The sequence below is a fragment of the Aulonocara sp. 'chitande type north' Nkhata Bay genome, linkage group LG1 (genome assembly GCF_057382095.1).
Source record: "Aulonocara sp. 'chitande type north' Nkhata Bay isolate Kocher_YH1m ecotype deep benthic linkage group LG1, A_spYH_male_GT1.1, whole genome shotgun sequence".
Classification (NCBI taxonomy): domain Eukaryota; kingdom Metazoa; phylum Chordata; class Actinopteri; order Cichliformes; family Cichlidae; genus Aulonocara; species Aulonocara sp. 'chitande type north' Nkhata Bay.
In genome coordinates this window covers 24,068,194-24,079,316 of record NC_141344.1, presented here as the reverse complement: position 1 = coordinate 24,079,316, position 11,123 = coordinate 24,068,194, and the positions used below count along the sequence as shown (strand labels likewise).

Below are 11,123 nucleotides of genomic sequence, written 5' to 3'. Positions count from 1 at the left end.
TAATTCCTAAATAAACATTTTCTTAATTGGTATTTATGTGTGCGTGCCTCCCTTGTTGTCATGGCCATGCAGCCCGCTTTGCGACACACGCCTGCACTTCCAAGAAAATAACAGCAGCAGTTCAGACTCAGACACAGACCTGCCAACAGTTTCTGCAATTCTGACAGCTTTGTTCCTCCTGCAGGAAATGTGTGTTGTTGCTTCATTTTTTAATATCTGTCTGAGTGTGTGAGTGCTGTTTGGGTTTGTATTTTCATTTTAGCCAGCAGCTGAGTGGAGAATATTTTCTAAACACGGCGACGTTACAGATTTACAAGCTTTCTGATGTGTGCGCATGTCCTCTGAACCAAGGTGGTCGTCCTTGTTAACCGCAGAATGGAAAGAAGGTGGATTCAGAGGTAAACAATACATTAATGTTTAATATAGAAAAACTCAGTTTGTTTTTATTGTTGCAGCGGTCACTGGGAGGCACTAACTTATTAGCTTTTTAGCTTATACGGTGAATTTTTTGACTGCTGCTAATTTACATATAGTTTCTGCAGCAATATTGCTGCTGACTAAATATAATAAGTCCTGTATTCACTCTTGTTTCAATGTGCATTGAGTCACTTCCAAGTTAACCATCGCCCTCTGAGGCTGCTAAATGCTTCAATTAGATAATTTTACTGACAAAGAGCTGATGGTGTGAAAACAGTGAAAATGAACCAAAATGATACAGATACAGGGTGGACAAGTAAACAACTGGCTGAAATAAAAAATAAAGCCTTCCTAAGCCTAGGGGGGCAGCGGACCTGTGGAAAAAGAAACTCGTGAGTGATCAGGTGGCTGCTTTCATGCCATTTTCTCTTTATTTCACACAAACTGCCATAAAATACTGCTCACATGTGTTAAGTACTGGAATATTGTCTAAGTTCTGTCTTTGATGCGGATAGCTCGAGGTGAGTTTAACTGATGTGAGCAGCGTTCTATTTTTATTTGCTTAAATCTCCTGCAACACACCCACACACACACAGAGAAGCCAGCAGCTACAAACAACAAAAAACTGTAGCTGCAGCACTTATAGTTTAGCAGATGGTTGGTGTTGCACTGTTAAAACAGGAGCATTTATGACTTTCTTAACCACGTTTGTTTTGACACCGATGTCTTTATATCTGCGTGTCTAAACTACTGCTGCTGCTTATTTCCTCTTGCATAATTGGCACAGGTAGGCACTGTGCGTATTTGCAGTGTTTTTAATCTAAATTTAAATTTTGGTGTTTTGCACAAAGTTATTGTGCAAGTTTAGTTATGCCATTTCACTTTTTGTCCCCGTGCATGGTAAGATTTTATTTCCGTGTTCTAATCCGAGCTAAAAACATGGGTCCCCATGACTTGCCAAGCTGAGGGACCACAAGAATGCCAAGTCTGTGGCGATAAAAGGACACAGAAGCGTCTTGTGTCTTCGGGGTTGCCTCCTGAGTTGTCTGTCCATGTCCGGGGTTAGAGCTGAACGTAAAGTATTTAGATAAAGGAATGGCAATCTCCTCCCACAGGTCTTCAGCTTCAGCCTCAGGAAAGTCCTTCAGCACCGTCTCAACCACAGAAAAGTTCTCAAAGCTGGACAGAGTGCAGGTTGAATAGACCACAGTGCCTCCTGGACACACCGCCAACAGTGCAGACCTGTAATCAGCAGACAAATATTCCACCTTAGACCTCAGCTAGAATTAAATTGCATCAAAGAATATGCTGTAACCATTCAACCAACCAATACACATTTTCACTTTAAAAAACTGTATATGCTGTTTCTATATTGTGCTTGTTGGTGTTATTTGACTGATTTAACTGCAGTCTGATCTGCAAACTACAACTAAAACTGCAACTGCTACAGCTTCCACTTGACTCTCCAAGCTATTTTGAGTTGGAGACCTGAAACAAAGTTTATTTACCATCCAATCTACCTGAAATCTTTTTTTCAGGGAGTTTGTAATTTTACTGACGGTTGGTGCAGTGTTTAGCAAAGTCACCTCTTAGTAAAATGGTCCTTGGTTTGAACACAAGAGACATCTAGGATCTTCCTGTGTGGAGTTTGTGTTCTCTCCGGGTTCTCCGGCTTCCTCTCACGGTCCAAAATCATGCTTCTTATGTTAAGTGTTGATTCTAAATTGACTGTAGATGCCCTATAATAACTGGGACAGGCTCCAGCTGGATAACCGGTTAAGTAATGGATCACTTCCTCCCTGACTGATCCTTTCTCACCTCTCATCTTTCTTGATTATCTAATTACTTATTTAATAACGATGTTCCCACAGCAGTTCTGCTAAATCCAGTTACTCTTCATTTCTTGATCTACAAGTTTAGAACTTATCTCTCATTTGTATTCACTACTGGACTACGGTACCTTCCCTTCATTCCTTCAGTGCATTTTAATTGCGTGCTCATTAGGATAGTGAATGTTTTTTTTCTCAACCTGTAGAGATATTAGAGTACCATAAGGCTAATGCATAAGCAGGAATTTCCAATGTCAGAATGGGTGCTTACCTAAGCAGCTGTGCTTGGAGTGAAGGAAGCCTGGCTCTCTCCTTCAATCTTTGTTCCCCCTGCTGGCTGTTGCACGAATACAGCCAGCTCCTGTCATTAGAACATGGAGCATCAACCAAAACCTACGGCAGCGAGAGAAAGGAATGCGAGTAGTTGGTGCCCATGTCAAAGAGGAAGAGCAAGGGAATAAAAAAATGTAAGGAAAATGAAAAATGCTGCAGGTGTCTAAAATAATCCACATAAATGTCACTTTCCCCACGGCACCTGAGCCATCAACAGACCAATTTTGGTCAGTGGAGGTGGAAGATAAATTTCGCCTAAAAACCAAACCATTACCATTTAAATAAAACTGAATAAAAGACAACAGCTTTGAAGTTTTTACATCTGAACTTTGAACCTTTCAACAAGTTTGTTCTCAGATTTTGGAAATCCCTCAAAAAAGCTCCTCTGCATTTTGTTTGCACTCTATTACCTTTCAGCCTTTTTCCCCTCCTACGGTGCCTTACTCTAACTCTTTTTAGCCCTTTTCCTTTTTTCAATATTGTGTTCCAATATGAGTCACTTTGAGTTCTTTGATTCCTCCCAGCTATTTGTCTGCTTCTTCTTGGCTCCTAGTTTGAATAAACAGTTTTCTTTTTTTTCCTCTCTGCTGAGTTTATTAGTTTCTGTTCAAAGGCTTGCTGTCCTCATTCATTTGTAGCTGTGGCCTTGGAAAATAAGTGTCACCCCATTTTACAGGACAAAATCACATGCTGCCATAAACATGATAGGATTTCTTTGCCAACCTTGTCATATAAACCCGCTTCGCTCTGCCCAAAAGACCGTCCGTCCTGTGCAGACACAATCACTCTGCTTTTTAGTGAGTGAGGCAAAAATGACTCCAGGGTTTTGGCAAGCCAGTCCCGTCTGTGAAGATCTGGTTCATTACAGCAGAGAAGCGCTGGAACACAGCACAGGGCAGCATTACTGATTATAGTATTCAATGCAAATGGGTTATTCGCAGCAGACAAAAATATTCCTTACAATCATCTGCAGCGACTTAGATGCAAAGTGTGTGTTTAATATTCAAAATAAAAGCCAACATGTTTCTTTTTCCCCCAAGTTCTTTTTACCAAGCACACATAATCTGGAAAAAAGGCTACACTGTGAACATCCCTTTACTAATAGAGTAATTCATTTGGGGTTGTTTTAATCCGATTAAGTATAAATAAAATCAAAATAAAGTCTTCTAAAAATGTCTCTTTTACCTGGGCTCGCACTTTGCATTATGGCTAAGGCTTTCCCCCCAGGAGCAGAGCAAAGATCCAGAACCTTTTCGCCATCTTTGACTTGCAAAGCCAGCACTGGAAGCAAGGATGCAGCATTGAGGAGGTAGTACTGCTTCAGCTGGCCAGGCCTGTGAGCCTGAGAGGGAAATCGCAGGGGGGACGGGTGGATGTAGCACTGTAATGAAGGAGGAGGAAAACTGAGGGCGGGTTCTGACTGAGAGTCCTGACCGAGTGCAAAGGAGCTGTTGTCAGACTGGGGATGGGGGTCACCTGGAGAGCCCTTGGAAATGCAGAGAGTTGACAGAGTATCTTTTCCTTCTTGGTATTTAGAATTTAACACCGTGGAGGGACCATTAGAATGCAGCACTGAGACATCTGCTTGTGGCAACAATGTGGAAAAGCCCTGGGCTCGAAGAATCTGTGCAATGCCTGTCACTGCAGTGAAGCGATTGAGCATGATGCCATACTGCCATGACTGAGGGTCCAGCAGCACTTCTCTGAGGGACAGAATTAATCTCAGTTTGGAAAAGGTGGAATTACTGTCCACGTGCATAATGATTACTTCAGGTGAAATTTACCTTGCATATGGCCACAAGTCACCAAGTTCCTCACTGTACTGCTGGTCAAAGTGATCGAGCACTGGTTGACACAAAGTTCTTTGCTTCTTGTGCCTTTTTGTTACCTATTACATGAAGACCAGGCAGAAATAAAATTAGGCAAATCTATACAAAGTAAACTTAAAATCCACTTTAGGCACATTTTCTGCTTAGACGTCGAAAGTCCCACTCAGGTAAAAACTTTTTTAGACCACTATCTCAGGAAACACATCTTAAATAAACACTACATACACTGATAAATGTACAATTTTTAATTTGTTATTCTATTTTCCAGCTCAATAGTTTATGTACAAAAATAACTGATGTACATTCAAGTTTTGCTGATGTTCCCTTTAGGTTATGGAAGAGTGAAGTTACAAAAAAAGAAAAAAGAAGAAGAACTAGGGTCTTATACAGCAGCTACCCCTGGTGGATATCCAGTGTAAAATCAACCCTGGGAGGTTTGACTGTACGTATTACATGTAGATCTGGTCAAATTTATTATCCCAACTAGCCTGATGGGGCTTTGACGTCCATCTTTATTGATACTTTGAATAACTACAAGAATCTGAGTCAACTGGTTTAAATAGCTATGAGTTTTTATTGCAGTAAATACAACAATATTTAAAAACGCGAAAACTAGCATTGCAACTAATAAAAAACATGTTATTAAAACATTTTATTTAACATTAACATTTACAAAAACTAAATTTTTAATTGGGACGAGCAAGCACACTCTGGAAACTGAAAGTAGCCTGGGTTAAAAAAAAAAAAAAAAAAAAAAAACCAAGACGAAATTAAAAAATCTGATTAAAAATAAATAATGAAATACAAAACTATAATAACCACGCTGCTTTTATTCCCCCTGAAAACATGCAAATAATAGATTTTTAAATTTAAATTAAGAATTTTCTATTTTGTTGAAAAAAGTAAAAAGTAAATGACAAACACGGGGGGGGGGGGGGGGGGAAGTAGGATACATCATATTCCCTGATGTTTGTTTACCTGGTTATTTCGGGGATCCTCTGGATTAAGCTGCTGAGATACATTATCGCGGTCTGTGTGACAGTTACACCAGCGACACCGCCACAAACGTGTCGGCGTTAACTTCTTAGTTTTAAAGCTAGATTTTCTCCAGATACGGCACAACTGCGTTACTGAAAACATTTATTTAGCCCGTCTTATTGATACTGCACAGCTGACACGTCCGAATTTATTTTCGGCAACGTTCAAATCTATTTGACACAAAAAACACAGGCGAACACTAAAAACTAACGAGTACGTTCCTCAAATCCTTCCCCTCACTACAAAAACGGTGCTTTAGTTCCACCTATTAAACCGGAAAACTGTTGTCGTTGTCGTGGGTGTAATAATGGACTCAAACCTGGCGGAGACAGGTTGACTTACAAAATATCCAAGCATTTAAAAAAAAAAAAAAAAAAAAAAAAAAAGCATTAGACCCAGGTGAGGAAGGACTTTTGTGTCTACATAACGTACAATGTCAAGGAACCGATTTTAAATGGAAATTTTAGAAACTCTGTTAGCAGCATAATCTAAGGGATTTATCTAGTCTCAGCGAGGGTCGAATTATTTCGTTTCAAATAGACGCAATACAGCAGTTCTACAACCATCTATAACATATGGTGGAGCCTCTGCCATGGTTTGGGGGTTCAGTTTATCCATAGATGTGTGGAATTGAGTCAGATTTTGATCATCTAATTGACTATGACACACACACACACACACACACAGTAAAAGCATACCTGGATAGAAAAAACAGAATTTGAACACTGTCGATCATGGACTGGCCTCTCCAGAGATCGGACCTCAACATTTTTTGCCTTTGTGTTGTATTTCCATTTAGGTTTAGACATTTCAATAAATCGCTGCACCCATTTCCATGGGCATAATCTAAATAAATAAGCTACATTTGCTTTTAAATCACTTCATTCCACAGCTTGGCATTACAACAGTACGAGTTTCTTTTAAAAGGGAACAGGTCCATGATCCTACCAGGTATCCCCCATTATGTTTATTGAAAGCCCTCCCACCTCCCCTCACAAATGTACAAAAACATTTGAGGAATTAAACATTTTATTTCTGTTACTGGTTGCATGTTTGTTAACAAAAACTGCTGATTAAATATACAACGAGGACACAACAGTCCTTGAAATGTTTTGCCAGAGTTTCATACGTGAATGGATTCAGATCTTTCAAGAACACAAAGATAAACATGATAACCAGCAATCACACAGCTGTTCAAACTGCTTATTCTTGTTAACATTGTGAGTTATCCTTTCACAGCTGGTTTTACATGGCGAACAGAATGAGGAATGCAACCATCAGACAGAAGAGACCCATAGCTTCAGACAGAGCGAAGCCCAGGATGGCGTAAGAAAACAGCTGCTGCTTCAGAGAGGGGTTCCTGTGAAGACAGAGGGGCCAGTGAGATCAAGTAGTGCTGATGCCTAAGAAGTACAGCTAATGAGGCATGTTTAGACCAAAGTTTTCCATGATTGACTTGGCTTAAAGCACAATCAATAATTAGTCAGTGCTAAATAAGTCTTTAATATCTTATTTTCACGAACAAACATTATTCCTCTAACTTCACTTTCCCAGTGATTTTAAGTGATGCCATTTAGAATGAAGTATGCCAAGTATCTTTTGGTTTTATAATTAATCACCAAATGGCAGAAATCTACTCAGGTCTCCTCTTTCTTTTGTCATTACCTGTTCACTAGGTCACATTATTTTGAGAACTTGGGTATTAAGTAAACAAGACTAAAACGTTCTCTTCTCGACAGTAAAAAAATAAAATAAATGGCCTCATTACTACTACAGGGGACTTGTTAAATTTACCTGGCATATCCAATGATAAGGCTGCCAAACACTGTCCCAATTCCGGCTCCAGATCCAGCGACTCCCACAGTGGCAGCTCCTGCTCCAATGAACTTGGCAGCAGTGTCGATGTCACGGCTCACGGCGCTGGTTTGGAATCCCCGCAATGCCACTTGCTGCTGGGAGACACCGCCGCTCAGTGGTGCCAGAAGCGAAGCAGTCTGAAAAACAACCACCAAAGTATCAAACACAATAATTCCCACACGGTAAAGTTTACTTCTAATGCAAGCATTACTTCTGCTAAAAATTTAGACCCATCAAATAAGACCTCTCTAAAAACTTATTTTAAGATGTACTACATCTAGCTTCTAATCGTACCTCATCACATTATGGCCCATTTTTGTGGGAACATGAAGATTTACCGTTATAAAATTTAGTTACTAGTTATTGAGATTCTCATTTAACTTTAATAACCCCCACATGGAGTTTTCCCCATTTGAAGATTATTATAGTTGTATATTTATAACAGAAATACACAGATGCACAGTGTGTAGGGTTGCAAAAACAAAATGGAAGACGTTTCATACACTCTCGTTCTGTTTGTTCTTTCATAACAATGAATTAGTCATTTTTGCTTTGGCTCTGACCACAGACAGCATGTTAAATCTACCCGATTACGATATGTGGCCATAATTCCACAGTTAACAATTCAATATACAGTTCAGCCTGCAGAAATGTTTCTTTGGGATAATGTGAGCAGGGTGGCACTATTTGTTGGTAATAAAAACAATCAATGTGCTTCTTTGTTAGAAGATCTCAAATATATACAACTACTGCTACTACTACCATTTAACTTAAAATAAAACAAATCTGTATTTTACCTTTTCTATTTTTTGCACAGTGTTAATATAGAAAATGACAAATGTCACTTGATGAATGGTGTGCTCTGCGGGCAACTCACCTCTGCTCTCCTGCCGTCTGACACTACTGCTGCTGAGAGCGGTCTGTACAGCGCCCTGGATCCAGCACGGACCTGTGTTAGAGGGGGGAAATTGTTTTGACATGATTCGCCATAATTTATGCTAGAACAGCATTAGAAAGACCTACATCAGCTGCAGTGACAAAGCTTTTACATATATATAACACTACAAGTCAATAACAGAGACCCATTAAAATGTTTCTCTTGATTCTCTTTTCAAGCCTTACATGGAATACGTTATATCCTTTAGATTAAGTTTGTGGACTTGGAGGAAATGATGGAAAACCAAAACAGTGAGCTTCCTCCTGATTAGAAGCTAGGACGTCCTTGTAGGTATGAGCATTAGCTAACTTTAGCAGAGGGTCAAAGACTGCTTCGCAGCCAGTGTTAGCAGCCTACTTTATAATAATTTACAATGACGGAAGTGCAGCTAACAATACTCAATCAGTAAACAGGCGCAGTTTAGCAATTATCAGTTTTCATTCATTCAATCAAACTGACCAGAGAGGGCGTGGAGACGAACTTAGAGCAGGCATACATTACGATGGGACGTTCTGGTCAGGTCACCCACAGCAGCTGGAGTTTATCCGAAGTCTACAGATAAAAACACATGAAACACAAAAAACCAAAGCGTTAGTTATTTGACACTGCGCCTTTTGCTAAACAACCAAGTACAAAGTCTGCAAAAATCAGGTAGACACGCAATTAAGGTCAAGAGGAGAAAAAAAACCGCACAATACCGCTAAAGGCAAGTTAGCTGAAAATCAGACGAGCTACACGACGCTGTGAATAATAGACTACAAAAATACGGAGCAACAAAGAACACTTAAGAGCATATATTTAATTCAAACCCAGTTTCTGACAGAGGAGGCTAGCACTCACCGGTTTGCAGTAGAGGTCGAACGCACGAGAAGCTTGCGCATGTGCAGTGTCACATTTATTGGTTGGTTTCCGGTGTCATGGGAAAAAAAAGTGATTTCCGGTATCTGCCAAATTGATCACCGGCATTAAAACTTTTGTAAATGACTTGTTGGCGTATAATCTGTCAAATATGTCTCAAATATATCTCTCATGATTTATATCAATGCATTTTCGTCCAGAAGAAAATTCTTGTTACATGGTAGAAACTGCAATTACTTTTTGGCAAAGTGACTTTATGTACTGACCTGAATAAATGTCACTCACATAAAAAAAAGCAAAAAAATTTTTTTTCAAGAGAGATCAGGCTGAGAAATATGATCCGGCTGCAGAAATTGCACCAAACGTAAGATAAGAGTTCTATAAATATATTTTAAGTCGCCAAAAGTACTTGGTTGATGCTAATGTAGATTAAAAAAAAACGCAGAGTCATTAAGATAACAAAACTGGTAATTCATGTATCTTATAACTCTTTCGTAAATCGTGGTGGATACAGTATACTTACCAATAACTGACAGACAATTGACATGAAAAACACAGGAATATCAGAAATCACCTCAGAAGGAAGCATTATAAAAACTTTCTGTCAAATCCAAAGTTCTGTACTGTTTTTACTGAAATTTATTTATTTATTTATTTATTTTACTAATGTTTATTCAGTTACTAAATCTATGCATCTTATATGGCTTTATTTTTTATACAAATTCGTTGTATTTGTGTTATGGCCAATAGATGGCGACATGATGTCTCATCTGAGAAAGGCATGTGTCACATTTGCTGTACATGTTATTTACACATTTTGGGTTGCTGATTTAAAAAATAATGTCAGTTTTTCTTTCTCATTTTGTTGTTTCACAAGTGGCAATTAGAAACACGATCCAGATATTTTTATTATTATATTTTTCTATATCTTTGAATGTTTCACTACATCCAGTGATGGAGGCTGTTCCTTGTCTGTACAAATGCCAGTCTAAAAGGTGTCCTACTTAAAAGCGGCAATTACTCTGCATCCGTGGGAACTGTTCATTCTGTCCAGTTAACAGAAATACATGAGAATATGGAAATTGTGTTGGAGAAGCTGAAATATGATGAGAACAAGCTGGACTTAATTTTTAAAAACTAAGTATTTGTGACTAACTGTATGTGATTTTTTTCCATTTGTGTTTTAAACATCATTCAGTTACATAATATCAGCTATTTTCTGGAAAAGAGTATAAATCCAGGGTGGTGTAGTGATGGTTTGTTTTTTCAGGGTGGTGTGAACTAAACTATACTTGATTATGTAATGTTGAAAGATTTAGTTTCTTTAATAGTGAAACAGTGGAAAAATGCAAACATCAGCAGAAGTAATACTTAAGTAATACTTAAGTCACACTCATTGTGCAGTATTATAATATTAAACACCTGGCACACTATAGTCGAGTTCAAAAGGTTCAACTGTAATGCCTGCACGTAGCCACAAGAGGGCAGAAACGCACCATTCAGAGTTTACAATATCCACTTGAACGTGACACTTAACAATATCACTACCAGCCGTGCCGTCATGCTGTTGGCCTGATATTCAGCCAAATAATTATGCAGAATATGCTGGATCCATATTTAGCATATCAATACATCCAGACGTGAAATATAAAAAACTAAGGCTTTCTGTGTTTCTCCTTTAGCACTAGAAATAGTCTCCACACACACCATTTAAAGCCTTTTGCACAGTCAAACAGTATAACCAGAATAACGGATAAAGATTAGACCTGGCTGCTTAAGAGGAGGCGTCTACAAATTCAAGGACGGTTTTGATGATTGCATCATTTATTTCATCGTGGAAAGACCAAGGTGGTGGGATATATGGAGTATAATCCACCACCTACAGTGTATTAAAATTTTATGCATTTATAGCACCGTTTAAAAATGCTCCGAAAATTTAATTTAAATGTGGTTGTATGAAGCCCTTGTCTAATTACAAATATTTAGCTTTTTATAGAAAGTATGTATTATATTATATTATATTAT

At 38.6% G+C, this 11,123-nt stretch overlaps 2 protein-coding genes across 3 annotated transcripts; both read right to left on the bottom strand.

The window, feature by feature from the left end:
- Window positions 1–825: 825 nt before the first annotated feature.
- Window positions 826–6,017, bottom strand: nsun3 (NOP2/Sun RNA methyltransferase 3). Its single transcript, XM_086289527.1, has 6 exons — window positions 5,387–6,017; window positions 4,364–4,467; window positions 3,765–4,282; window positions 3,303–3,457; window positions 2,518–2,639; window positions 826–1,659 (listed from the first exon to the last, which is right to left on the bottom strand). Exons 1-6 carry the CDS (start codon window positions 5,546–5,548, stop codon window positions 1,326–1,328), a joined length of 1,395 nt encoding a protein of 464 aa, XP_086145653.1. The 5' UTR covers window positions 5,549–6,017; the 3' UTR covers window positions 826–1,325.
- A 440-nt stretch (window positions 6,018–6,457) lies between these two features.
- Window positions 6,458–9,223, bottom strand: LOC147339126 (ATP synthase F(0) complex subunit C3, mitochondrial-like). Of its 2 annotated transcripts, none has more exons than XM_086289539.1 (5): window positions 9,081–9,223; window positions 8,700–8,792; window positions 8,181–8,252; window positions 7,241–7,440; window positions 6,458–6,806 (listed from the first exon to the last, which is right to left on the bottom strand). In XM_086289539.1, exons 2-5 carry the CDS (start codon window positions 8,736–8,738, stop codon window positions 6,692–6,694), a joined length of 426 nt encoding a protein of 141 aa, XP_086145665.1. In that variant the 5' UTR covers window positions 8,739–8,792; window positions 9,081–9,223; the 3' UTR covers window positions 6,458–6,691. The 2 variants fall into 2 exon arrangements, with proteins under 2 accessions (XP_086145665.1, XP_086145673.1); XM_086289547.1 differs by lacking the exon at window positions 9,081–9,223 and adding an exon at window positions 8,939–8,963.
- Between the last annotated feature and the right edge of the window lie 1,900 nt (window positions 9,224–11,123).